General features: G+C 48.6%; 1 protein-coding gene across 7 annotated transcripts in view; it reads right to left on the reverse strand.

The window, feature by feature from the left end:
* The window catches only part of TNRC18 (trinucleotide repeat containing 18), a 119,518-nt gene that overhangs the window by 21,367 nt on the left and 70,514 nt on the right, over nt 1–27,637 (reverse strand). For all 7 annotated transcript variants that reach the window (XR_007519518.1, XM_049902652.1, XM_049902653.1 and 4 more), the window contains 7 exons: nt 24,122–24,367; nt 15,672–16,090; nt 6,281–6,433; nt 5,489–5,630; nt 2,101–2,218; nt 1,104–1,179; nt 900–1,008 (listed from right to left, as the gene is read on the reverse strand). Coding sequence is in view for 6 of the 7 variants with exons in the window: in XM_049902652.1 (XP_049758609.1) it covers nt 900–1,008; nt 1,104–1,179; nt 2,101–2,218; nt 5,489–5,630; nt 6,281–6,433; nt 15,672–16,090; nt 24,122–24,367 (1,263 nt within the window). In the remaining variant the exon portion in view is untranslated. The remainder of the gene's footprint in view (nt 1–899; nt 1,009–1,103; nt 1,180–2,100; nt 2,219–5,488; nt 5,631–6,280; nt 6,434–15,671; nt 16,091–24,121; nt 24,368–27,637) is intronic.

Below are 27,637 nucleotides of genomic sequence, written 5' to 3' on the forward strand. Positions count from 1 at the left end.
ATGGCAAAGACAGTCCCTAAGGTGCTGAGAGCCACCCGTGCCTGCCTGGGAGTGAAGCTAGCACACATGAGAGCATTGCTGAAAGGTGTTGAGAGCTAAATCCTAATGACATCGTTTGAATAACATCTGGGCCCGTGAGCTGGTAAAATTCTTTATGCTTAAGCCAGTGTTATGAATTGAATTGTGCTCCCCCCCCCCAAGATATATGTTGCGATCCTAATCCCTCTACCTGCAAAAGGAGCCCTGGTAGTGCAGTGGTTAAGCGCTCTGCTGCTAACTAAAAGTCAGTGTCTCGAATCCACCAGCCACTCAGTGGGCGAAAGATGTGGCAGTCTGTTTCCATAAAGATTTCAACCTAGGAAACCCTACAGGGCAGTCCTACTCTGTCCTATATGGTCACGGTGAGTCTGAATCGACTAGATGGCAACGGGTTTATACCTGCGGATGTGATCCCATTTGAGACTAGGGTTTAATCTTTGTTATGTTAATGAGGCCATGTCAGTGAAAGGTGTATCTTAAACCTAGTGACTTCTGAGATATAAGTAGAGCAGATCAGTCACACAGAGACCAGCAAGCACACACAGGGGGAAAGTAGATGTCATGTGAAGATCACCAAGGAACTGAGGAACACCAGGGCTACAGAAGCTGAAAGACACAAGGATCCTTCCCCAGAGTGGACAGACAGCAAGCCTTCCCCTGGAGCCAGTGCCCTGAATTCGGACTCGTAGCCTCCTGAGCTGTGAGAAAATTAAGTTTTGTTTGCTAAAGTCTCCCACTTGTATTTTTGTTACAGCAGCACTGGGACATGGAGACAGCCAGTTAGAGTGTAACTGTGGTGACCAAACGAAGCCATAGTGATATGTCAGGGAACAGAAGAGCCCCGGGGAGGGCAAGCTCACCTCGGACCACGGTGCCTGGGTAGAGGCAACGGTACTGCTGGCTCCAGTAGGCAGCAATTCTGGTCCCCTGGGGCAGGAAGCGTGCAGAGGCCGGCCTCACATCGATGATCTGAGGAGAGTACACGCATGAGGTGGAAAGAAGTCATAGCCTTAGCCTCTGACCCTCCTTGCCAACCCTCCCAGGCCCGGCCCCGCCCCCCTCACCGCCTCCTGCAGCAGCTGCTCCAGACAGTAAATGTGGGGTCGATTCCCGCGCTCGCCCTCCACCACCACGCGGTATCTGCAAGACCAGGTCAAAGGTGGGTGTGGTGGCAGAAGCCCAAGACCCCCCCATTGGGTGTCTTCCCCAGGCCTAGGCTCCCAGGCCCACCACCACTAGCTCCTTCCCTCAGAGTGCTGGGCCAGGAAATCAGAAACTGAAGGTTGGCTGATTTGCTGCAGAAAGTGGGAGGCCAAGCCTCAGTTTCTGTCTGTATAATGAGGGGTGCTAGGGTAAGATGGAGTCCCTGAGTGGTGCAATTGGTTCATGAACTCAGCTGCTAACTGAAAGGTTGGAGGTTTAAGTCCACCCAGAGGTACCCGGATGAAAGGCCTGGCGATCTACGTCCACAAATAAGTCACTGAAAACCCTGTGGAGTACAGTCCTGCTCTGACACACATGGGATCACCGTGAGTGGGAATCGACTCCATGATTTTTGGAGTCCCTGGGTGGTGCAAACAGTTAAGGCACTCAATTGCTAACTAAAATTTGGAGGGTCAAATTCACTCAGAGGATTCTTGGAAGAAAGGACTGGCAATCTACTTCCCAAAAAATCAGCCACTGACAATCATACGGAGCTCAGTTCTACTCTGACACGCACGGAGTTGCCATGAGCTGGACTGACTTGATGGCAACCGTTGGCAGCGGCGGTAGAGCAAGCTGAACCTGTCCAACCCAGATCCCAAGGGAGGCCACCACTCTCTCTCTCTCCCCCCTTCCCACTGTGACCCTGTGACCAGCCCCCTGCTCAGGGACCCACCAAGTGCCTTTCCTCCTGTCTCCCTGGAACCTGGCTTCACCCTCATTCACCCCATCTGACAGAAGGGAGCCAAGGCTTGGACAGCAGGTGCAGCTTGCCCAGAGGCACAGGAGGGCCCTGGTGCAGGCCAGGGGCAGGTCCCCCACACTGGCCTGGCACCCCCCGCCCTGATGCTCACTCACATGTCCGGCGAGTGCACAGTCTGCACATGCCCGGCGTACAGCAGCTTGTCGTCCATGGGGATGAGCACACGCAGCCCATCCTTGAGCTCGTCCTTGTCGATGACACAGGAGCGGGGGGCTGCAGGAGGGAGCAGTGAGGTGGGTAGAGTGGGGCGGCCCTCCTCTGCATGGCCCCCCTCCTGGGCCTGCCCTGCCCCCTTACTGAGTCTGTGGCCCTGTGTGCACCCCTGGTGCACGTGTCTGCACAGAAGCACGTGCGTGTGCATGCCAGCAGGTACTTGGGACCCTTGCCTCCCTCCACCCCTCTTCTCAGCCCTCAGAAAGATCCCAGACATGAGGGAGCCCCTAATCCCAAAGACCCACAGGCCCTGTGCCCAGACATGAAGCTCTGGATCATCAACCTACTCACCTTCCACTCAGGTCAAAGTTCGGGACCCTCTCCCTTCCAGGCCCACCTACCCCTTGCTGCTGCTGACCGAAGCTACACCCAGAACCTCAGACTGGCCTTTTCTTCACCTGGAACACCTTCCTCAATCCTCCTAGCCAGACTTCCCAAATGGCTCTCTCACCCCTGGGCCCAAGTCTACCCCCTCAGGCCCACAAAACTGCTCTTGCCTAGCCACCAGGAGTGTCATCCACACGAAGGCTATTGTTCAGTCTTTGCTCTCCTGACTTTTCACTAGCATTTAACACCATGGACCACTCTCTGCCTTAAACCACCTCTTTTTGGACCCCTTGCACACCATACTCCCTGCTATGGGTTGAATCATATCCCCCCAAAAATTTATGTTGATGTCCTAACCGCCGGTGCTGTGAACGTGACCTTGTTTGGAAATAGGGTCTCTGAAGATGTTATCAGTTAACATGAGGTCATACTGAAGTGGGGTGGGCCCTAATCCTAATCCCTTCTGAATGATATAAAAGGGGAAGAAGACCACAAACCTTTGCCATGAGACCAGCAGAACTGGATGGTACCTGGCTACCATTACTAAATGTTTTGATCAATGATTCTATAGAAGAATCTTGATCAAAAGGGGGGAAGAATACAGAAAAGGATTTCAAATTCTCATGGAATTCAGACTTTCTGGAGTCATGAGGCTGGATGAACCCCCAAAACTACTGCCCTAAGATAATCTTTAAACCTTAAACCAAAAATATCCCCTGAAATCTTAAAACCAAACAATAGTTTAGCTTTATTAGTAAAGAACGTCGGCCTTGAGCATCATGCTCTTTTAAAAACTACATGGGATCAAGTTGACAACAGCAACTTGTGAAAGATGACATAGGAACTTTAGGGAACAGTGATTTTATGTTATCGGAGGAGGAAAAAACTAGAAAAAGAGGGTGAGAATGGTTGCACAACTCGAAGGATGCAATCAATGTCACTGAATTGTACACATAGAAACTGTTGAATTGGTTGGTGTATGTTCTGCTGTGCATGTTTTCAACGATAATAAAAAAAAGAAAGAATTTTTTAAAATGAAGAAAAAACACTGCAGACCAGCTCCTGGGGCAGATGGAATGACCACCCACTTCCTCATCCCTCCCACACCCTGGCCATGGCCTTGTCCTCCAAGGACTGCACCTCCTGTCCCTTGATCTGGGTTTGGCCACACCACTTGCTTTGGCCAATGGCACAAGGTAGAGCACAGAGTGCCAAATCTGAACCTAGCCCCAAGAGGCCACACACATTTCCATCTTTGCTCTGCCCTGGCAGCATCACCATGAGAAGAAGACATCCTGGCTAGCTCACTGGCCTGAGGCTAGCTCACTGGACATGTGAGCCATGGAGCCAAGCCAGCCAGCCCAGCCCAGTCTGTCCCCAGCCTGCCACTGCATGGGGCAACCTGGCAGAGAGCATGCCTTGTTGTTCGTGAGATGTGGTGGTTGTTTGTTACGCAGCCATAGCTGACTGACCAACTTCCCCAGGTGACCAAATACCTCAGGGATGGCCCTGTTCCTCCTCTCACTGCATGCTACCTGCTAGAATGGTCATGTCCACCACCCTACTCTCAAAGGATCAATAACTACCCCTGCTCTGACATGTCCCAATTCACACCTGTGGTCTCTCCTCTGCGCTCCAGACCCCCAAGCCCAAGTGCCTCCTGGACATCACTTCCATGGGACGTCCACCTGCACCCCACACTTTACCCATCAGAGCCCAGTACACAATCTCTCCGTTCCTTCCCTGTGACCCCGGTCTCAGTGGCTGCCTCCCACCATCCCCCTAGCCACACTGGGGACTCTGCGCCACCACCAGCTGCCCCCGTCTCCTCTCTCATCTGTTCACACAACCCATCACCACATCCCAACCTGCTAATGTACTTAAACTCACCCCTTATTATGGATTGAACTGTGTCCCCCAAAATTACAGACCGAAATTCTGGACATACGCTGTTACAATTAATCACGAGATGAAATCAGTTCGCCTTGGGAGAGCGAATCACCTCCCACAATGCTATCTAATGAAATGTGATGACCACATGTCTAATGTGATGTAATGTAATCACCTTCCATAATGCAATGTAATGTAATACGTAATTAACTATCAGATGACATCATACCAATGTAGGGTAGGTCCTAAACCTAATCACTTCTGAGTTATAAAAAGAGCAGAACAGACACAGGGACACACAGAAGGAAGAAAGGCACCATGTGAGGGTGTTCTACAAGCGAAGGAACCAAGGAATGTCCAGGGCAACCAACAAGGAAGGAATTAACAAGGAAGGAATAGACATAGCTGAGGCTTTGGTTTGAGTTTGTAGCCTCCAGAACTGTGAGAAAATAAACTTCTGTCCTATCAAGCCACCTACCTGTGGTATTTGTGTTACAGCAACACTAGAACACCAAGACACCCTCTGTCTCTATCCTTGCTACACCCACAGCGGCCCAGGTCACCACCAAATCCTGCCCGGATGCTTGTAAGAGCCTCCTCACTGGACTCCCATCTCCCCTCAGGGCCCTTACAGTTCACCATGTGCAGCAGCCAGAAGGATCATTTCAAAACCAAATCCAACTACGCCACTCCCCCATGTACAACTTTTGATAGACAGCTTCTTGTTTTTCTTCAGGAGAATACAGAACTCCTCACCAAGGCCCACGAAACTGTGTGGACCTACTTCTGCCTCCCTAGGCCGTTCTCTCACCTCCTAAGCCACAGCCTAACTGGCCTTCTTTCAGTTTATCTTGGGGGACTATATTCCTCCCTACCTCAGGCCCTTTGCACATGCCCTTCCCTAAGGCACCCCCATCCCTGGCCCTTTGCCAGCTCCACCCCTACTTCTCTCAATCCTTGGCTCAGATCTAACTGACCCAGGGAAACCTCCTGCCTCGCCCCTTGTCCAGGTCTGAGCAGCCCAGAAGCCCCACCCCCAGTACAGGCACCCACCTGGCGTCAACGGCCGCTCCAGAGCCCCACCACGTGGGAGGTGCTCGTCTTCTGAGAAGCTGGAGTCTTGGTTGGGCTCAAAGTCCTCCTCGGCAGCCATGCTCTCCATGAGCTTGCTCACAGCGCCCCCCTTCCCACGGTTCTGGAACAGAGTGGAGGAGAGCAGACCCCAGCTCAGAGGAGGGCATGCCATCCTGCCGGGCTGGGAGGCTCCCTGAAAACCTGGGATCCTGGGTCAGGCTGCAGAGTCGTCCAGTAGGTGCTCTGCGGACTGTGCTGGCCATCTGCATGGGGGGACTTCAGCCCAGAGGCCACGCCCATGAGCCCCTGGCCAGGCCTTGATGCTGTGCTGAAGTGACCATCATGCAAGCACCTCAGCTCCCCACAGAGAAAACAAAGGGCACATTGGCAGCCCTGGGAGATGGAAGGTGGGAACTGGGCCCAGGTAGGCACTAGCTGGAACGAGGAGCAGACACGAACAGGTACACCCAATCTGCCATGTGGGCAAAGGAATTCGCCCAGGCCTGGGGGAGCGCTGTGGGCCCCCTCACTCAGATGTCATGTGGGGGTCACCAGCACCTCTCATTTTGGGGGCAGAGGCTGAGTCCTATTTATCCTCAGAGACTTAGCCATGTCCCTTTGCCTCTGGGACCACCATTGTGGCAAGGGTCCAAACGAGAGCCCCTTAGCACAGAGGGGACCCCAGCCCAGCCCTGGGAACACATGACACTATACCCCACACCTGGGCCTGTCCCACCTGCACCCCACCTCATACAGGGTGTGAAGCCTCACCTCCTTCTTCACTTCCTTCCCCTTGGCCTTGGCCTTGCTCCTCTTGGTGGCAGCCAGTGAGCTGGTGTGAGGGGCCCGGGCCTCAGAGGGCAGGGCAGGTGTGCGGGGTGGCGGCAAGGAGGCTGCAGACCCCGTCTCCTTCCCCTTCTTCTTCTGCAGGAAAAACAAGGCAGAGGGTCAGGAAGGCCCGGGATCCCTCCCAGCCTCGGCCCCCGCCCCAACCCAGCCTCAGCCCCCACACCCACCTATTCACCCTCCTTTCCACACCACACTAACACCCAGGAGTCTTTCTGTGAGAGGACCAACCACCCTCTCTCCTTGCAAATTTGTTTCTAATCTTGTTTTATTACTACTCTACATCGTCGTTGTTGTTGGGTGCTGTCGAGTTGATTAGACAACTCATATGGACTCTGTATGACAGAGTAGAGCTGCCCCATAGGGTTTTCTAGGCTGTAACCTTTACAGGAGCAGATAGCCAGGTCTTTCTCCCACGGAGCTGCTGGTGAGTTCAAACTGACAACTTTTTGGTTAGCAGCCTAGCGCTTAACCATTTCGCCACTTAACCACTTACTCTATATTACTTGTTGCAAAAACATATATATATATATGTATATATATATTGAACTGTATATAAAGCTGTGCGAACTCCTCCCCAACTCTCCTACCAGCCACACAGAGGTAACCTCTAGTGACAATTTTTTCCAGAGATTTCCACAAGCACACACAACCACATAAACACGAACAGTATACGAACACAAAAGAGCCCTGGTGGTGCAATGGTTAATCATTCAGTTGCTGACTGAAAGCTTGCAGTCTGCTTCTGTAAAGATTTACAGCCTTGGAAATTCTATAGGGCAGTTCTACTGTCCTATAGAGTCATTATGAGTTGGAATCGACTCAAAGGCAACAGGTATATGTGAACACATTTATACACAGGCAGTACTTTTTTTTTTTTTAAATACCAGTGGGCACTTGCTGAAAGTCCTGCTTTGCAACCTCCCTCCCCCGCCAATGCAGTATGCCTGGTACCAGATTCCCTGCGTGGCACAAACCGTTAAGAGCTCAACTATTAGTCGAAAGGTTGGCAGTTCAAACCCACCCAGAGGCATCTCAGAAAACGGGCCTGGCAATCTGCTTCCCAAAGGTCACAGCCTTGAAAACCCTACGGAGCAAGTTCTCTGCACACATGGGGTCGCCATGAGTTAGAACTAACTCAACTGCAACTAGCAACATGTCCGATATACACAGAGAGCTTCGTGTTTGTTTTCTAACAGATGACCAGTGTGCCATGGTGTAACCAAAAAAAGTTGCCGCAGAGTTGATTCCAACTCATAGCAACCCTACAAGAAAGGGTAAAACTGCCCTAAGGTTTCCAAAGAGCGGATGGTGGATTCGAACTGCTGACCTTTTGGTTAGTGGCCAAGTTTGTCATGGTACGGAGGAACCATAATTCATTTAATGCCCCCAATGGGGGACACGTAGGCTGTCTCCATTTTTTCATTCTTCTAAATGATGCCAGAAAAATATGACATTACTGATTAGTTCTATAACCTTCTTCCTGGGAGGGGAATGTAAAACCGTCTACTAGCTCCAGCCTCTAAACTGTTTCCAGAATGTCTGTGTTCATTTCCACCTGCCTGGCAGCGAGGGCAGGGCCACACGCACCCCCACCTCAAAGTCACCCCTACCATGGTGAGATGGGGGCTCTCCCCCACTGCAGGTGGGTGTGGAAACTGGTCCAAGAAAAAAAACAAGCCTCTTTAAAAACACCACATCCTACACTGAGCTTCAGTTGTTGTTGGATGCCATCAAGTTGATCTCAACTCATGCCACCCCATGTGACAGAGTACAACTGCCCCATAGGGTTTCCTAGGCTGTAATCTCAACGGAAGCAGACTGTCAGTCTTTCTCCACTGGAGCGACTGCTGGGTTCAAACCACCAACCTTTGAGCTAGCAGCTGAGCGCTTAACCACTGGACCACCAGGGCTCCTTAAGCTTCTGTTAAGGGTAATGATATAATTTTGGGAACAGAAAAGGGTGATGGCCGAACAACATGATGAACGTTACTGAACTGTATGTATATAAGGAGCAGGGGTTAAGCACTTGGCTGCTAGCCAAAAGGTCAGCGGTTTGAACCCGCCAGCCGCTCCACAGGAGAAAGACTCAGCAGTGTGCTTCCATAAAGATTTAAAGCCTCAGACACCCCACGGGGCAGTTCTACTCTGTCTTATGGGGTTGCTATGAGTCGGAATTGGTTCCATGGCAATTGGGACGAGAACTGTACGTGTGAAGCCTGTTGAGATGACAAATGTTTTGTTACATATATAACTACCACAATTAAAAAAAAAAAAAGTTCTTACTAAAGAACAAGACGCCCTGGACAAAGTAGACCAGAGGTTACCAGGGGCTGGGGGCAGGGGAGAATGGGAGTTATTGCCTAAGGGGCCCAGAGTTTCAGTTTGGGGAGATGAAAAAGTTATGGAAATCGATCACGGTGATGGTTACACAACTTGGTGAACGTGATTAACGCCACCGAGTTGCACACTTAAAAATGGCTAAAAGGGCAAATTTTATGTTATTTATATTTTGTCACAGTAAAAACAATATGTTCCATGACATTAAGCATCTGTCAAAACCCAAAGGGCTGTACAGAGGGAACCCTGATGTGAACTACGAGCTTTAGTTAATTATAGCATGTCAATACTGGTTCCTTAATTGTAACAAATATACCACAGGAATAGATGATACTAACACGGGAAACTGGAGCCCCTGGGTGTGCAAATGGTTAACGCAGTCAGTTAAGGTTGGAGGTTTGAGTCCATCCAGAGGCCCCTCGGAAGAAAGTCCTGGCCATCTACTTCCAAAAAATCAGCCACTGAAAATCCTGTGGAGCAAAGTTCTACTCTGACACAGACGGGGTCACCATGAGTCGGAGCTGACTCCATGGCAACCGGCTACCGATACGGGTGGAGGGGAGAGAGGCTATGCAGAGCTTTACTTTCCGCACAGTTTCTCTATGAACCTAAAACTCCTCTAGAAGACAAAGTCTATTAAAAACTAAAACAAAACCCACAACCATGTGTCCTAAGGAGTCATCAGAGACGGGAATAAGGCATTCTCACAGGGAGAGTATACAGCTTTATTCATCAGAATCCCCAAACTGGAAACAACCTAAATGTCCAGCGACCTGTTGGGGAAACGCAGGTCCGTCCACACATTGCAGTTACGTGCTTTTATGACAGCTGCCAACAGCCACGGCTCTCAAGAGCTGCCAACAGCGTGGGAAACGGGAAGGATGATACTTCGTGAAAAAAGCAGGACTCAGAACTACAGTCAGCATAACCCGGAAGCTCTCAGATTCCAGAGGAATATAATTTTATGCTTTTGAAAGAGAGAAAGAGACCTGCCTAAAATAAAACGACCAAAGAAAGGGCCCTGGGGAGGTTGAAAATAAACAGAAAAAGATAACTGGGCAATGGCTATCAAGACAACAATAGAAGCCACCACGTTCATATTAGACAAACCAAAATTGCATTAAAGGGAACAAAAAACAAAAATGTTATAAGGATAAAAGGTAATCTCCATTTTGGAAAAATCTTTAATAAAAAAGCTTAATCTCTATTTTGGAAAAAATATATATATTTATATACATGGAACCCTGGTGGCTTAGTGGTTAAGAACTCGGCTGCTAACCAAGAGGCTGGTAGTTTGACCCCACCACCTGTTCCCCGGGAGCCCTATGGGGCAGCTCTACACTGTCCTATAGGCTTGCTAGGAGATGGGATCCACTTGATGGCATCAAGTTTGGTTCGGGTTTATTTGTGTGTGTGTGTGTATGTATACACACACACACTGTATTATTTTCTCAGTTCTGATGAGCATTTTAATCATATCCATATTTCTGACAGCATGAGGCATTCTAAGGGTTGAATGAACGTTTAGCATGGTTAAATTTCCTTTTCCCTCTAACGTCTGTTATAAAAGAGAGTTCATTTTATGGGATACGTCCTTGCACCTATATACACAGGAAAAAAAAAGAAAACATTGTCTCTGAGTGGACTTTACTTCCTTCCTTTTCTTTATCTTCATTTTCCAAACTACCGTTATAATCAGATAAAACTGATAACTTCCTTTCTCTTTGGTCAGAAAATCTATTTCTGAGACTTTTTTTTTTTTTAATAAGAAAATAATGCCAAATGTGATAAAATTCTGCGCATAGAACAGAGATGTTCACTGCTATGGTTCTTTATAATGGCAAAATACTATCATCAACCAACTCACCTACAGGCAGCCTGGTCAACAGGGAGATAAAGCAGACCACAATGGGCTGTTACTCAGTGTTTACAAAAAAGCTCCTAAGATCTGGACGCGCATGTGATATAACGCTAAGTTTAAAAAGCTGAAAATAAAAGCATATTGCAAAACAAAATGTTAACGGGGGTTGTTCTTGGGATGATGAGATGTGGGGTAATTTCCTTGGGTGGGTGTTTTGTACTTTTTTTTGGACAATTAATCTGTTCTCTAGTTTCTTGGTACATCATCAAAAGGCTGGGATTGTGTGGGCCCCTGGTCCTCTCAGGTTGCCGGGTAGCACAAACGTTTTGCCCTTGACTACTAACATAAAGGTTGAAGGTTCAAACCCACCCAGTGACACTGTGGAAGAAAGGCCTGGTGGTCTGCTTTCGTAAAGGTTGCAGCCAAGAAAACCCTATGGAGCAGTTCTACTCTGAAGCACACAGGGTTGCCATGAGTCAGAATCAACTCCACCGCAATGGGTTTTTTTGCTTTTGATCTGGTCCTCTTACCTAATGGCTCTGGCTCTTCAGACACTAGGAAATGGGAAGCCTGGGGCTCCAGGGGGAGATCCAAGGGGGGACTTGGGGTGACTTGGGGTGAGGGGCAGTGGTGATTGTACAGTTAACAAGAGAAAGGGTACCATCTTGAGCAAGGCCCAGAGGCAGTGTGGTTCAGTGGATACAAGCCCAGCTCTGGGGTTCAACTCCCCCCCAGGTTCAAAGCTCAGCTCTGAGGAGTATTAGCTGCTATGGCCTTGGGCAAACCACTTATCCTTTCATGTGTCACCTGTAACATGAGTAGCCTATCACCCATCGTTTTTTTAAAAATTGTAGTAAAATATACACAACATAAAATTTACCATTTTAACACTGAAAATGTTTTAGTGTACAAGTATACAATTCAGTGGTGTTCAGTGAATTCACAAGGTTGTATAACCATCACTACTAACTATTTTCAGATCTTTTTATCAGCACAAACAAAAACTCTATCCATTAAACAGTAACTCCCCTCTCCCCTCTCCTTAGCCCTTGGTAACTTCTAATCTACTTTCCGTTCTTACATTTGCCTATTCTAGATATTTCATGTAAAGTGGAAAAAAAAAAAAAAAAAAACCCACTGCCGTCAAGTCGATTCCGATGCATAGCGACCCTAGAGGACAGAGTAGAATTGCCTGATAGAGTTTCCAAGGAGTGCCTGGTGGATTTGAACTGCCGACCTCTTGGTTAGCAGCTGTAGCACTTAACCACTATGCCACCAGGGTTTCCAGTGGGGTCATACAACATTTGTTCTTTTGGGTCTGGCTTCTTCCACTCAGCATCATGTTTTTCAAGGTTCATCCATGTTGTAGCTTGTATCAGGACTTCATTTCTCTTTATGGCTGAGTGATATTCCCACGTATGGATGGGGCATGTTTTGTTTATCCATTCTTCTGTTGACGGACACTTCGGATGTTTCCACCCTTTAGGTATTGTGAGTAGTGCTACAGTGAACACCGGTGAGCCTGTATCTGAGTCCTGCTTCCAATTCCTTTGGGTACATGCCCAGGAGCAGAATTGCTAAGTATTCAATAAGTTAAGTATATGGGTGACACCATTAGCACAGTGCCTGGGCCCTACTATGGGTCAGCTGGTAGGGTCATCTTCATTTTATTTTTATTACTCTGGCACTTTCATCTCCAAGGCCCTGAAAACTTGAGACGGTTTCAGCCACGGCTGAGGGACAAAGGAGACAGGAGATGGGTACAAACCCAAGGTGTCTGGAGATGACACGCAAACGCAGCCCATCCTCACTACCACCTGTTGTCTGGAGCTCAACGCTTGAATCTCATCCTTCACTGGTATTTGAGGGTTCATCCTCCGTGTTCTGGATTGAACTGTGTCCCCCGAACGATATGTTGAAGTCCTGTACCTGTGAATGTGACTGTGATAGTTAAGATCGCGTGTCAACTTGGCTGGGCCACGATTCTCAGTGTTTTGGCCTTGTACAATGTTGTGACCACTATCCTGTTGAAATCTGATACGCCGTCACCCCCAGAACGGAATCTGCTGAGTAGTACTGGTGGAGGTGGGGCCTGTGGTGGCTCACCGCCCCCTCACCCTTCATCTCTCTGCCCTCCTCTGCCTACTTCCTTCTTGCTCACCTTGCCCTGGCTTTTTGCTTGTTCCAGGTTCTACAGCTTGCTCTGTTCCTCTGGCTGGCAGCTTCCCAGAGGTCTTGCCTGCCGACCTTGAATTTGTTGATCTTCACAGCCTACAGCGACACTAATCTTGGGTTCACCAGCCCCTGCGGCTACGTGGATCAAGAAAGTCCTCTTTTCCGAATTACAGACTTTGAACTTACAGCCTCTAGGGGCCTGTGAACCATTTCCTTGATGTAAATCTCTCTTTATATGTTTATATACATATACACATACATTTTGCCTGTCTTTATATATATACGTTTTGCTTCTCTAGAGAATTCAGCCTAAGACAGTGACCTTGTTTGGAGTTCGAGTCTTTCTTTGAAGATGTTACCAGTGAAGTTAATGAGGTCTTACTAGAGTAGTTGTTGTTGTTAGTTGCCATCAAGTTGATTCTAACTCATGGAGACCCCAAGGGTGTAGAGTAGAACTGTGCTCCACAGGGTTTTCAAGGCTGTGACCTTCTGGAAGCAGATCACCAGGTCTTACTTCCGAGGTGCCTCTGGGTGGGTTTGAACCACCAGCCTTTCAGTCAGTAATCCAATGCTTAACCATTTGTGCAACCTAGAGACTCTTAACTAGAGTAGGGTGCGTCCTAACCCTATATGACTGGTGTCTCATAAAACAGGAAGACAGACATGGAGACAGAGTCACACACAGGGAGAAGGCACTATGTGAAGATACATCCACAAAGAAGCAAAAAAACACTAAGGATTGCTAGCAGCCACTAGAAGCTAGGAAAGAGACATGGGACAGTTCCTCTCTGAGAGCCCTCAGAAGAAATTGACATGGCTGATTCTGATTTGGACTTCTAGCCTCCAGAGATGTGAGACAATAAATGTCTATTCCTTAAAGCCATCTACTTTAGGATACTTAGTTATTGCAGTCCCAGGGGACTAAAATATTCCATTTGGGACACAGGGTGGACAGGCTTGAGTCAGAGACTCCTGTTGAGGGCTGGCTGTTAAGTCTGAAGACAACCGTCTAAAAGGGGAACACTGGCTTTCAGCTTCCTAGCAGCCAGTGCAAAAAGGGAAATAGGTCTAATCATCACAGAGTTCTTGAAAAGCAAATGTTGGTAATGTGGGTGTCTACAGAGGTTCAGAGAATCTGTGAACTTGGAAGGGAGAAAATTCCATCTCTGTTTCCACTAACCTCTCAAGAAATGAGCCTTTCCCTTGGGTTTGCACAGAAACCACGGCAGTATGTGCCAGGCTTGTGACTGTCACCAACAGACATCAGAGAGGCTCATATCACATGATAGTTATTACAGATACCTTGAAATATGATTGATGCTTATTTCATCATCGCTACTTCAAAATTACAGCAGTTTTTAGAGCTGTTGCCAAATATCCTTATTAACTACGTTCATAAAGAAACACATGGGGGACGAGATGACAAATTCATTTTTAAAGTATTTTGACAATCACATTTCAAAATCACTGTTTTCCCTTGTGAGCCTGTGTATTTTACGCACATTTTAAAATGTTATTCTGTTAAAGAGAGTCGTCATGCCAAACAAAAAAAAAAAAAACAAACCTGTTGCCATTGAGTCAATTCCAGCTCATAGTGACCCTACAGACCCAGCAATTCCCTACGTAGGTATATACCCAAAAGGATTAAAAGCAGGGACTCAAACAGACACTTGTACACCAACGTTCATAGCAGTATTATTCATGATAGCCAAAAGTTGGAAACAACTCAAGTGTTCATCAATAGACAACTGGATAAACAAAATGTGGTATATTTGTGCAATGGGATATTATTTGGCCATAAAGAGGAATGACGTACTAATACATGCTATGGTTTGGATGAACTCTGAAAACGTTACACTGAACTTCAAAATACGCCAAGCACAAAAAGGACAACTGCTGTAGGATCCCACTTATAAGAAATATCCAGAACAGACAAATTAGAGACGAAAGTTTATTGGTGGTTACCAGGGGAGGGGGAAAGAGGGGAATGGCAGTTATTGCTTAATGGACACAGAGCTTCTGTTTGAGGTGATGAAACATATTTGGAAACAGTACTGATGGCTGCACAATGTGGTGAGTGTAATTGTTGTTAGATGCTGTCCTGTGACAGAGTAGACCTGCTCCGTAGGGTTTTCCAGCCTGTAATCTTTACGGGAGCAGACCACCAGGTCTTCCTCCTCTGGAGTCGCTGGGTGGGTTTGAACTACCAACCCTTCCATGAGCAGCTGAGTATTTCGCCATTGCACCACAATTAATGTCACTGAATTGCATACTTAAAAATTGTTAAAACCCAAAAGGGGGAAAAGGCAGAACAGAATTTCAAATTCTCACGGACTCTAGACTTTCTGGAGCCATGGTGCGTGGATGAACCCCCAAAACTATTGCCCTGAGATAATCTTTAAACCTGAAACCAAAAATATCTCCTGTAGTCATCTTAAAACTGAATAGCTTAGCTTAACTAGTAAAAATGTCTGCCTTGATATTATGCTCTTTTAAGATCTATCTGGGTTCAAATTGACAACAGCAACTGAAAAGGTTAGATGGAAACCCTAGGGAGCAGTGAGTTTATGTCAGTGAGGGAACAACTCAGAAAAGGAAAGTGAGAAATAGTTGTACAACTGGAAGAATGTAACTGTTGTTATGGTGTCATGTTCTGCTGTGTATATTCTCAACAGCAAACTAAATAAAATTTAGGAAAAAAAATTGTTAAAAGGGCAAACTTTACGTTATACGTAGTTTATTGCAATGAAATCAATTCTTTTAAAGTTACTCTAAGATAGACTGCAAAAGGGGGTCCATGACGCAAAAAAAGAGCTTAGGAGGGATGGCAAGTCCCCGGGAGGGGCAGCCATCAGTGACCACAGTACCCAGGTAGGAGGGGCCGGGGCTGGGCACTCCAGCACCCCAATCCCCTCCCGCCGCCCACACCTGCCGCCCTACCTTGCGGGGGTCCTTCCTGTCCCTGGCGCGGCCGGCGTCCTTGCGCGGGCTCAGCGCGCCGCCCTTGGCACCGCGCGTGGCCTTGGGCGCTGGAGCCGCTGCGGGGGCAGGGGCTGCCGGGGCCGAGTCGTGCAGGAAGATACGCTCACTGCGCCGGCGTGTCCACAGGTCGTCGTCGCTGGCCTCGGGCCCCGCCTCGAAGCCAGCTTCCTTGGGGCCGCGCAGCTTGCGCGCCTTGCGCCCCTTCTCTGCTGCCAGCTTGGCCTTGTCAGGGCTGGCAGGGCCGCGGGTGCTAGGCACAGGCCCGGCCAGGCCGCCCCCCGGCTCCCCGAGCCCCTTCTTGGGCCGCAGCAGCCCGGCAGGTGAGCGCTTCCGCACCTTGACCTCGCTCTCCGAGTCGGTGTACTCGAACTCTGTGCCTGGACACAGGGGGCGGGAAGCATTGTGGACAGGGGTCCTCTGGGGCCCCTTTTCCCACCCACCCTGCTCACTGGTCCCCAGCAAAAAGGCCACAGGCAGGGTCCACCCTCCAAGGTACTGCTCTGTGAGTAGGGGCGTTTCTCCCCATTTCCAGAGGGGGTAACTGGGGCCCAGAGAAAGGCAAGCACTCACTGCTGGGAGTAAGAGTGAGGTACAGGCCTCACTTTTACCCTAAACCTCCCTCTGTGGCCCGGACTCGGCTTCCTAGCCCTCACCCCAAGAGGAGCCCTCACCCCAAGAGCAACGTCTGGGAATGTGAAGGTTAGTGCTTAGGCCAGCAAGAGCCTCCCCTGGGTGCTCCCATGGAAATCCCAGAAGCCAGGCCAGGTGAGCAGTGAGGGCCTCACACCTGGGAAAGCCCCACAAAACCCGCAAGCCCTCCAGGCCTCCTCTCCCCGTTCCTGGTGCCACTTTTCAGAGCTGGGAGGCCCCTAGCCGCCCCCTGCCCTCATACAGTGAACCTACCCACAGAAGGCAGAGACCCCAGAACAGCACAGCTGAGGAAGCAGCTTCCCATCGCCCAAGGGCAGCCCTGACCCAAAGCCTCAGTCCTGCCTGGGCTCTCACCCACCCAGTTCTACTCAGTCCTTTCGGACCCCCCAGACTTTTGCTTCTGCAGTTGCCTCTACCCGGACCCCTGTCTCTCCTCCAATCTCTACTTGGAAAACTGCTGTGTCCTTTGTGACAAGATCTGCCTCAGTGTCCCCTGGCAATCACGTGTCCACCTTCTGTCACAAGAGACATGCACTGCCATGTAGAATTTCTGTATCTCTGCCTGTCCCATCCTGCCCCCAAATCCCCAAGTTCCCCAGGAGCCCCCGGTATTGCATAGCTCAGAGCTGGCCCAAAGCTGGCACCTAGGGAGAGTATGTGATGGGGGTTGGCGGTGCTTCTCCCCGGGGCCAGGAGCCTCAAGGGGCATTCAGCCCATAGGGCATGAAGAAGGCCCGCCTCCTCCAGCCAGATTCCTGGATGATACATCTCCAGAGCTCCTTAGCACTCACCCCTAGAGAGGCCCAGCAACTTGCCCTGCGGCCCCACAGCACAAGAGCAGAGAAGCCACTTCCAACCCCCAAGCCTATGGACTCCTGGGGGGCAGCAGCCTGTCAACAGCTGCTTTGGGAGACCCGGCCCCATGGCACCGAAAGACACAGCCACAGCAGCAGGGACCTGTCTGGGGCCCCTTAGCACGAAAGATCCACTTGCAAAGCTTAATGATGCCGTTAATTAATCTTTTATTAACAGACTTCCCGATGCACAGGGAGGCAGCTGGGGGCGGGGGTTGCGGTTGACTAGGGTGAGGGCCGTGAAACACAAGCGTGAGAGCTCTGCTTCAGATATGACGGAATAAGACCCTACCTGATGGCACCTCCTGTCTGCAGAAAACAAGCGTAGAGCCTAGATCTAGGAAATACCCTGTAGTGCATTATGTATGGAGACGGTGCTGGAGAGAGGGCAGAAACAGTGAGCCTCTAGCGGGGAGCAAACACTCACTTGGAAGCTATACAGGTAAAGATCCCATCCTGAAGCTTCTACCCTGAGGCTAAGTGCATTCTTCTTGGCACGAATATTTGGGAGGCTGGGGCACCCATAAAGAGCCCGAGTAGCACAGAAGTTAAGTGCTTGACTGCTAACTGATAGGTCAGCACTTTGAACCCACCAGCCACTCCGAAGGAGAAAGATCCAGCAGTCTGCTTCCATAAAGATTACAGCCTTGGAAACTCTAAAGGGCAAGTCTGCCCTGTCCTATAGGGTCTCTATGAGTCGGAATCAATTCAACGGCAACGGGTTTGGTTTGGGGCACTCATGGAAAAAAAAAAAAAAAAAGAAGTCTGTATGTTCTCAAAAACCAAGAAAGGAAAGTCCGGAAACTGAAAGCAAAAAAGAGGCGGAGGGATCCCCAAACTCTACCTACCCACGTCTCTCACAGATCCCTGAACCACACATGCATAGGACAGACTCAAAGCCACCCAGGTAAAGGCAAAAAAAGATCTGAACAGAGACCAGAGCTGCTGCCAAGAAAAAGAAATTGGTGGTCAAGCCCTGCCAAGGAAAAATCCACTGAAACGAAGGCAATAATACTCATTTGAGAAAAATCAGAGAATTCAGACTCTCCACAGCTTAATTTTCAAAATGTCCAAATTTAGATATGCAATCTAAATTTACTTGAAAAATGAAGAACCAAGAAAATGGGTAACATTTTGGAGAGAAAAGAAAATCAACTGAATCTGACCTGGAGAAGAAACCAGATGTTGGAACTAATGGACAAAAATTTTGAAGTGGCTACCATAATAACTACCTTCGATGAAGGAAAACAAAATTATTTTAATGCATAAACATTTCACCAGAGAAATGGGAAGTATCAGCAAAAAAATAGCAACAACAGAAAAGAACCAAATGGAAATTCTATAAGTGAAAGATGATTTCTGAAATAAAAAATTAACTGAAAAGGACTAAGAGCTAGGTGGACATGATTAAGGAAAGAACCCTGGTGGCACAATGCTTAAGTGCTCAGCTGCTAATCAAAAAGTTGGGGTTTGAGCCCACCCAGTGACTCCACAGGAGAAAGACCTGGAGCTCTGCTCCTATAAAGATGACAGCCAAGAAAACTCTACAGGGCAGTTCTACTCTGTCACATGGGGTCACTATGAGTTGGAAATGATTCGACAGCACCTGACAACGACAACTGATTGGAAGCCAAAAAACCACACTCGTTGCTGTTGAGTTGATTCCGGCTCACAGCGACTGTAGAGGACCATAGGGCTTCCAAGGAGTGGCTGGTGGATTCAAACTGCCAACCTTTTGGTTAGCAGCTGTAGCTCTTAACCACTGGGCCACCAGGGCTCCACTTGATTGGACTAGCAGTCAAGAAATCAAACAACGTAATGCATTAAGCAAATCTGCTGCAAAAGACCTTTGAAGAGTGTTAAAAAGCAAAGGTGTCACTTTGATGATGACTAAGGTGAGCCTGACCCAAGCCATGGTCTTTTCAATCACCTCAGATGAATACAAAAGTTGGACAGTGAAAAAAGAAGACAGAAGAACTGATGCATTCAAACTGTGGTGTTGGCAAAGAATGTCTGCTCTCTCCACTTCTACTGAACATTGTACTGGAGGTTCTAGCTAGGGCAATCAGGCCAGAAAAAGACATAAGAACATTCCGATTGGAAAGGAAGAAGTTAAACTGTATTTGCAGATTACCTAATCTTGTATGTAAAAAAATCTTAAAGAATCTACTAGAAAACTATGAGAATGAATAAATGAGTTCAGCAGGATTGCAAGATACAAGATCAATATACAAAATATATGCTATTTTCAAAAGTACCTGTTATGGGTTAAATCATGTCCCCCAAAAATATGTTTTAAATCCTAACCACTATGTCTGTGATTATAATCCCACTTGGGAATGGGTTGTCTTTGTTACGTTAATGATGCAGGATTAGTGTAGGGTGTGTAACCCTTTCGTTATTACATTTTTCTCCTTAAAAATTTTTTTTTTGATGGCATGCGTTTTCAGTACTGGAACGCATGCTTATTAATCGAGTGTGTTTAAATTTCTGTTTTTTTTTTTTAATACGGATTTTGGGAAATATGATCTGGTGATAGAAGCCACCAATGAGGCAAGTGGCACCTTGGCACCACTGATCTGTGGTACGACGATATACCAGTGAGAGATAGATAAGTAATTTATTGCAGGTGCCTTTTTTCAATTAGGTTACATGGAGAACCTCTGGCTTTCCAAATATGGCACAGAAAAACCAAAACAAAGCTTTCAGGGCTCCCTAACTATCACATGGGAAAGCCATAATTATGCTTGCAGTCCTTATCTCACAGAAGTAAAGGAAAAAATGCAAAAGTTTATAAAACTAGCACATCCAGGAGGCATCACTTAATAGAATGCTCAACTTACACAACAATAAGCCTCCAACATCAGTCTGCTGAGCTTCACACATTTCAAAAGGGAGCCACCTTGACGCTAAGTACATTAGAACAGAATAACACCTTACCTCTGAGATCCAGAGGCATAAAAAGTGACTGGCATACCAGTTATCCCAATGGTAAGGAAATTAAACAAGCGAGCAGAGGAAAGATGGGGTAAGATAGATGCCAAGATACACGGAGATCTCCAAGGAACGAGGAAGCAGAAGCTGAAGAGACAAGGACCTTCCTCCAGAGCCCACACAGAGAGAGAGCATTCCCCTAAAGCCGGCACTCTGAATTCGGACTTCTAGCCTCCTAAATTGTGCTAAAATAAATTTCTGTTTGTTAAAGCCATCCACTTGCGGTATTCTTGTTATAGCAGCACTAGATAACTAAGACAGAATTAAAAAAGAATAAAATACTTAAAAATAAATTTAGCAAAAGAAGTACAAGACTTTTACACTGAAAACTACAAAACATTGCTAAAAGAAATCAAAGAAGATCCAAATAAACACAAAGCCATCCTATATTCATGGATCGAAAGACTTACTATTGTTAAGATGCCAATACTCCCCAAACTGGCCTAAAGATTCAATGCAATTTCTATCAAAATCCCAGCTCACTTTTTTGCAGAAATTGACAAGCTGATCCTAAAATTCATGTGGAAATTCAAGAGACCCAGAAGAGCCAAAAAAATTTGAAAAAGAGCAAAGCTGGAGGACTTACACTTCCCAATTTCAAAGCTTACTACAGATCTACAGTAAGCAAGACAATGTGGTGCTATAATAAGGATAGATTAGTGGAACAAAATTGAGAGTCCAGAAATAAGCCCTTGCATTCATGGTCAATTGATTTTCGACAAAGGTGCCAAGACCATTCAGTGGAGGAAAGAACAGTCTCTTCAACAAATGGTACTGAGACAACTGGATATCCCCATGCAAAAGAATTAAGTTAGACCTCTACCTCACACCATATGTAAAAATGAACTAAAACAATCACAGAACTAAATGTAAGGCCTAAAATTATAAAACTCTTAGAAGACAACAGGAGTAAAGCTTTGTGACCTGGGATTAGGCAATGCATTCTTAGACATGTCACCAGAAGCACGAGTGGCAACAGAAAAAGAGATAAATTAGATGAAATTAAAAACTTTTCTGCTTCAAATTAACACCACCAAGAAAGTGAAAAGACAACCCACGGAATGGGAGAAAGTATTTGCAAATCGTATCTCTGATAAGGGACTTGTAGCCAGAACACATAAAGAACTCTTATTCAACAATAAAAAATGGGCAAAAGGTTTGAATAGGCATTTCTCCAAAGAAGATACACAAATGACCAACAGCAATGAAAAGATGCTCCACATCATTCATCATTTAGGAAATCCAAATCAAAACCACCATGAGATAACATTTCACACACAATAGGGCAGCTAGAATAAAAAACACAAACAATACCCAGTACTAGAGAAGATATGGGGAAATTAGAACTCTCACACATCGCTGGTGAAATTGTAAAAAAGGTGCAGTCGCTTTGGAAGGCAGCTCGGTGGTTCTTCCAAATATTAAACACAGAATCACTATATGACCCAGCAATTCCACTCCTAGGTATGTACCCAAGAGAATTAAAAACATATTTCTATACAAAGACCTGTATATAAATATTCAGAGCAGCTTTATCTATAATAGCCAAAAAGTGGAAACAACCCAAATGTCCATCAACTGATGAAGGGATAAACACAATGCAGTCCACCCATACAAGGGAATAGTATTCAGCCATAAAAAGGAATGAAGTTCTGACACTTGCTAGGATGTGAATGAACCCTGAGACCATTATGCTAAGTCTAAGAAGCAAGACTCCAAAGACCACATATTCTATGCATGCTTCTATTTATATGAAATGGGCAGAACAGGCAAATCCATAGAGACAGAAGGTAGATTAGTGGTTACCTAGTGCCAGGAAAAAAGGGAGAATGGAGAGTGACTACTACTGGGTATGGCATTTGTTTTTTGGATGATGAAAATGTTCTGAAATTAGACAGTCATGATGGCTGTACAACTCTGTGAATATATAAAAACCACTAAATCTTTCAAGTTGTTAGTTTTATGGTATATGAATTATATCTCAATAAACCTGTTACTAAGAAACTAAAAGGATAAAATCAAACCAAACTTTATCAATAATTATATTAAATATTAATAGATTAAATACTCAAAAGGCAGAGATTACATGAGGCATAAAAGAAAAACCCCACCTATATTCTGTCTACAAGAGACTCACTTTAAATAAAAGACACAGGTAAAATGAGAGTAATGGCTGGAAAGAAGATATATCATGGAAACAGGAAGCATAAAAAAGCTGGAATGGCTATACTAATACCAGATAAAATGAATCCCCAAACAAAACACATTACCAAAGATAAAAAGGAACACGTCATAACAAGAGTCAATTCAAGAGGAAACAATCAAGTGTGTATGTACCTGATAATATAGCGTCACATACATGGGCAAAAATTGATTTAAATTAAATTAAAAGGAGAAATAGAGATTTCTGCAATCATAGCTGGAAATTTAAACACACCTCTATAAGCAACTAGGGAAAGGACTAGAGAAAAAAAATCACCAAAGGTATACAAGATCTGAACAACAGTGTCAATTACACTGACCGGACGGGTATTTATAGAACACTACACCTAACAAAGGAGCCCTGTCGGTGCAGCACTTAAGCGTTCGGCTGATAATCGAAAGGTCGGCAGTTCAAACCTATCAGCCACTCTGTGGGAGAAGGATGTGCCAATCTGCTTCCAGAAAGATTACAGCCTTGGAAACCCTATGGGGCAGTTCTACTCTGTCCTATAAGGTTGCTATGAAGCCAAGTGTGACTGTGGAGGCCTGTGGGGGGACACGGGTGGCACCACAGTGCCCTATTTCCCTTGTCCCAGCCCCTGACAGGAGGGCCTCAGGCCTATCCTGTTGCACAGAGAAAAGCACAAGAGGGGCGGGGAGGACCCTGCAGGATCCTCAGTTTCAAACACCAACCCCAAATTCAGGCTGGGCTGGGCCAAGCACGGACGCAAGTTCCCGGGAAGAGTGGAGGTGGGGCCCGAGAGGGTCCCGAGGTCCATCTGTTCCAAGACAAGATGATGACCCAGGATGTAATGACAGATGCAGACACAGGAAGGAGGGAGTCGAGGGGGAGGCAGAAAGACCTCGCCGTTATCCTCCATCCAAGCAATGGGCCGATCAGACAGAGTGGCCGGGAAGATCAAATGCAGCCACGAGTGCACCATCAGGCTGAGGAAGTTCCTTTCTATGGGTTTCCGTTTCTTTAAGCCACGAATGGGTATTGAAAGCGGTCAACGAATTTTTCTTTTTGCATCTATTGAGACGATCACGTGGTGTTATGGGGTTGAATGGTGCTCCCCCAGAAAGATGGGCTGACGTCTTAACCCCTGTACCTGTGAACATGGCCTTGTTTGGAAGTTGGGTCGGCGACCCCACCTCTGACCTCCTTCAGGCCCTAACCCCAGCCCCCACGAGGCCTGCCCAGCTGGGCCAAGGCCCTCTTGCCGAGTCACCGCCTCTAATCCTCCCGCTCTGGGGAGCCCCTCCCTTCAAGCCTTTGCACACAGCTGTCCCTTCTGGCTGCACCATTTTTTCTCTACAAGCTGGGTCAGCTTCTACTTTTTGCTTATGGTTCAGTCGGGGTGTATCCAACCTGCAGGGCCCTCCCAGACCCCCAGGCTGGAACAGGGCCTTTCCTTGGTCTCCCCCCAGTCCCCCAGACACATTTGTGAGGACTCTTTGCTCCCCAAAACTGCTTGAAGGGGGCACATGAATGCCCAGAGAGGTCCCTCTTTGCAGAGCTGGTTGAGGGGGGGGCCTTGTTCCTCGGCAACAGGAGGCCAGGTGGAGATTACGCTCAAGATAGGCAGGCCCAAAAGACAGGCTGGCTCCCCAGCTCTGCTTCTCTCTCCTCCAAGCCTCAGTGTTCCCACCTGCAGAATGGGCCTGAGACTCCTACCTCCCTGCCCTTCGCTGACCAGTGCTCACCCATCAGGCTCTGCCGCTCCTCCTTCTTCCGCGCCTTCTGCTTGGCCTCCAGCTGCACCACCGACAGGGCCGGCCCCACGGTGGGGCTAGGCAAGGCGCTGGCTGCGAAGCGTGCCAACAGGCCCAGCCCGCTCTCCTCCAGGCCTGGTGACAGGGCCCGCTCCCGGGCCCCCAGCCTATAGCCGCCACCAGCCTCGTCCTCCTCCTCCTCCAGCCCCTCGTCCTCCTCCTCCTCGGAGCTCTCATCTGGCGTGCAGAAAACAGGGGGCAAGTCAGCGCTGTGGTCTTGGCGCATATCACCACCCACCGCCACCCAGGCCCGGAGCCACCATTTGGTGTGGCACCAGCCCAAGATGCCATGGCTCCTAAACTCCTCCCCTGGGGCAGCTGGGGAGTGGTCAGAACTGGCCGGTGTTTCCCACCCTTGTCCCCTCTGCCCCATCACATGGAGCCCAAGACGAGAAAGCCCTGAGCGGCCTAGAGATGGCAGGGCTGTGGGTATCAGAATGGGCATCTGTAAGGGGGACACCAACATGCACCTCAGCTCGGGCGGGGGACAGATACATGGACAAGGACTGGAGACAGCTTTCTCCACAGTCTCACACACATACACACACACACACACACACACACACACGCACGCCCCAACACACAACATGAAGGCTGAGAAGGAGGCAGGAGAGAAGAGAAGGAAAGAGGAGGCTGAGGGAAACGAGGGGTGGGAGGTGTCCTTGGGGCACGGCTGGGGATTCTGGGTGCGGGCATCCTCGAAGGAGCTGGAGACTGGCAGGAGAAGGTGAAGTTTGGTCTCTTCGGGGATTGGGTGGAAAACCCCCATGGTTCAAGTCCAAAGTCGACTCCCACCAACACCCCCCAAGCCGCTGGCCTTCTCTGAGCCCCTATTTCTCCTCTGTGGCAGGGGGGGTGCCCCTCCCGGCCTCCCGACTCAGCTAAAGGGAAGGCTCAAATACGATCCTATGAGAAAGGGCTTTGCAGGCTCCAAGGGAAACACAATAACAGGACCACCCCCTCAGTCTGCCAAAAAGTAACAGTACTGTCCCCACTGCCATGGGAATTGCAAGCTGGATATCACTCTTGACTCAAAAAGAGCCAGCAAGGACTTAAACCCAAGGCTTGCTTACCCACAAAAAAACAAATCAGTCAAGTCAATTCCAGCTCATGCCAACCCCATGTGTTACAGAGAATAGCTGTGCTCCATGAGGTTTTCTTGGCTATAATCTTTACAGAAGCAGACTGTCAGGCCTTTCTTTCGTGGCACCACTGGGTGGCTCAAATCACCAACCTTTAGGTTAGTTGTCAGGTGCAAACTGTTTGCGGCACCCAGGGACCTTGCTTACCCATAGTCTAATGAAAAAACCCATTCCTGGAAAAAAAAAAAAAGCTCCAGCAGGGGGCTTCGGAGTGGTGGGTCGATGCAGCCACCCTGCTCACACCCTGATGCAACCAACCATCTCTCAATTTGGTGAGCAGCTGACAAGGCAGCCTTCTCCTCAGCCATCGGGCCTGCCTCCCTGAGCCCAACTGGGGCTTTCAGGACACAGACCACAACTCAGTGGGGCCTGCAGGGGAGAGCAACGGAGGGCAGTGTGCCCCGCAAACAAGACAAATCCACTACCAAAAAAAGAGACTGTCTTAAGGTGGAAACTTGCTTCTGATCTGAGGCAGGCAGGCAGACCGCTCAATGAACCTGACAACGGTAGGTAAGTGGGAGGCATCTGAGGGGCTAAGTCTAAGTCTGACATGCCACAGCCAGGGTCCTGTCAGGAGAAGCTGAAGGGCAGGTGCCACACTCAGGTCTGTGCACCCGCTACAGGGTCCCACCTGCCCTGCGGGCCTGGGTGGGGACGGTGGCTCACAAGCTAGACGCCATGGGCAGGGCCCAGGCTCGAGGCCTGAACAGTGACTATTCTGCCAGAAAAGGCAGGACAGAGAGTGTGAACTACCTCCCCTCTGCGCTGTCTCTGGGACAGGGAGCTGGCTGGCTCTGGGGGATGGAAACGTGAAGAGAGACGGCCAAGTTCACGTTCTCCTGACACCCTCAGGGGTGCCAATGAGGACGGGGGCCCTTTGTGCGTGCCCAGTTACAGAGGAAGCCCAGGTCCCTGCTGTGATGAGCTGAAGGATTACATCAAGGAGTGGAGAGAGGAAGAGGCAGAAAGGGGGGTCTGTTAGGAGGAGCGTGAGGCAGGGAGGGGAGCAATCCCCAGAGCAATGGATGGCACAAGATGGAGAGGCCAGCGGGCAGGCGGCAGGGGGGCAGGCAGACAGTGCACACGTGCAATCCATTCACATGGCGACGTCACATGGTTCGTCTCCGCCCAGCGGGCCACAGCGGCAAAGCAGGCTAAGTGTGGGCAGACTTCCCACAGCACCTGGGTTCTCCCATCAGTCCTGCTTGGGCCTGGCCAATTCGAGAAGGGAGGCTGGTGGGGGGCTGCCTGGGGTGGAGGCGTGGGGCTGGACTTGTGGCCAGAAGGTTTCCCTTCCAAAGACCCCCTTCCCTGGCTGCTCAAGTGTGGAGACTCCAGAACTCCAGGAACTGTGGGAGAGGGGAGGGAGAGGGCTGGCTCCGGCCCTGGAACATTCCGCCCAGAAATTTAGAACATGGGCAGGGTTATGAGACTTTGACATCAGATCCCAGAAAGCCAGGAGCAGCCCGATCCCAGCTCCTTGGAATGGAAGAAGAGTGTTTGGGAGACAAAAAAAAAAAAAAAATGGGCGGCATTTCCGCAAAGTGGAGGCACCATTTTTTAAGTGCAACAGGCTTCCCGAGGTGGCTCGTCTTCAGGGGCAAGTGTCATGTGTGGGCCAGGGAGGTTGGGAGCCTGCAATATCTTAGCTCTTCCACGCGGGAGCTGGGAGAGGGGCCTGGGAACCACAAAAACCCTTCTGGAGTTATCCACATATGAGGCAAAAGAGCTAGCCAAGGGTGGGGGGAAAATGTCTCCAACAAAGAAACCCAAGGAAATCCAGAAAAAGTTTTATTTAAATCTTGGATCCGTATGTGTGGGGTTGGCTGTTAGAACTTGGTTTGGTTTCCCCAAACCCAAGAAAATGCCAAGGCAACCTCCTGCTGCCATACCCAGTGGGGGCACACCCCAAGGAGGGGAGGTGTAAGGGGACAGAAAGAAAAGGGTTTTGCCTACCTACGGAGCAACGAGCCGGGCTGGGGCTCAAGCTCGGGGACCTGCTGCGCTGTCTGCCTACTCCCAGCCTCCGCTTTGCGTCCAGAGTGCAGCGTGAGAGCAAATGCAAGAGACCGAAACAGACATTCAAAGCATCATGGGTAGGGGTCAAGGGTGAAGGGATGGTCAAGCTGCTGGGGGAGAAGCAGACACACTAGAAAAGCCAAGCCAATTAAGGGTTTTAGTACTGGGGATCATTAAGGCCCTATTACCCAAATATCCCTTTTTAAGACCTGACCAAAGGTCTGTTTGCAAGGGGGCAACCAAGTCAGCATCTCAAGCCGAGGGGCCTTGTCCCCCACCCCACTCC

This window comes from Elephas maximus, chromosome 12 (genome assembly GCF_024166365.1).
Source record: "Elephas maximus indicus isolate mEleMax1 chromosome 12, mEleMax1 primary haplotype, whole genome shotgun sequence".
In the NCBI taxonomy this organism is placed as follows: domain Eukaryota; kingdom Metazoa; phylum Chordata; class Mammalia; order Proboscidea; family Elephantidae; genus Elephas; species Elephas maximus.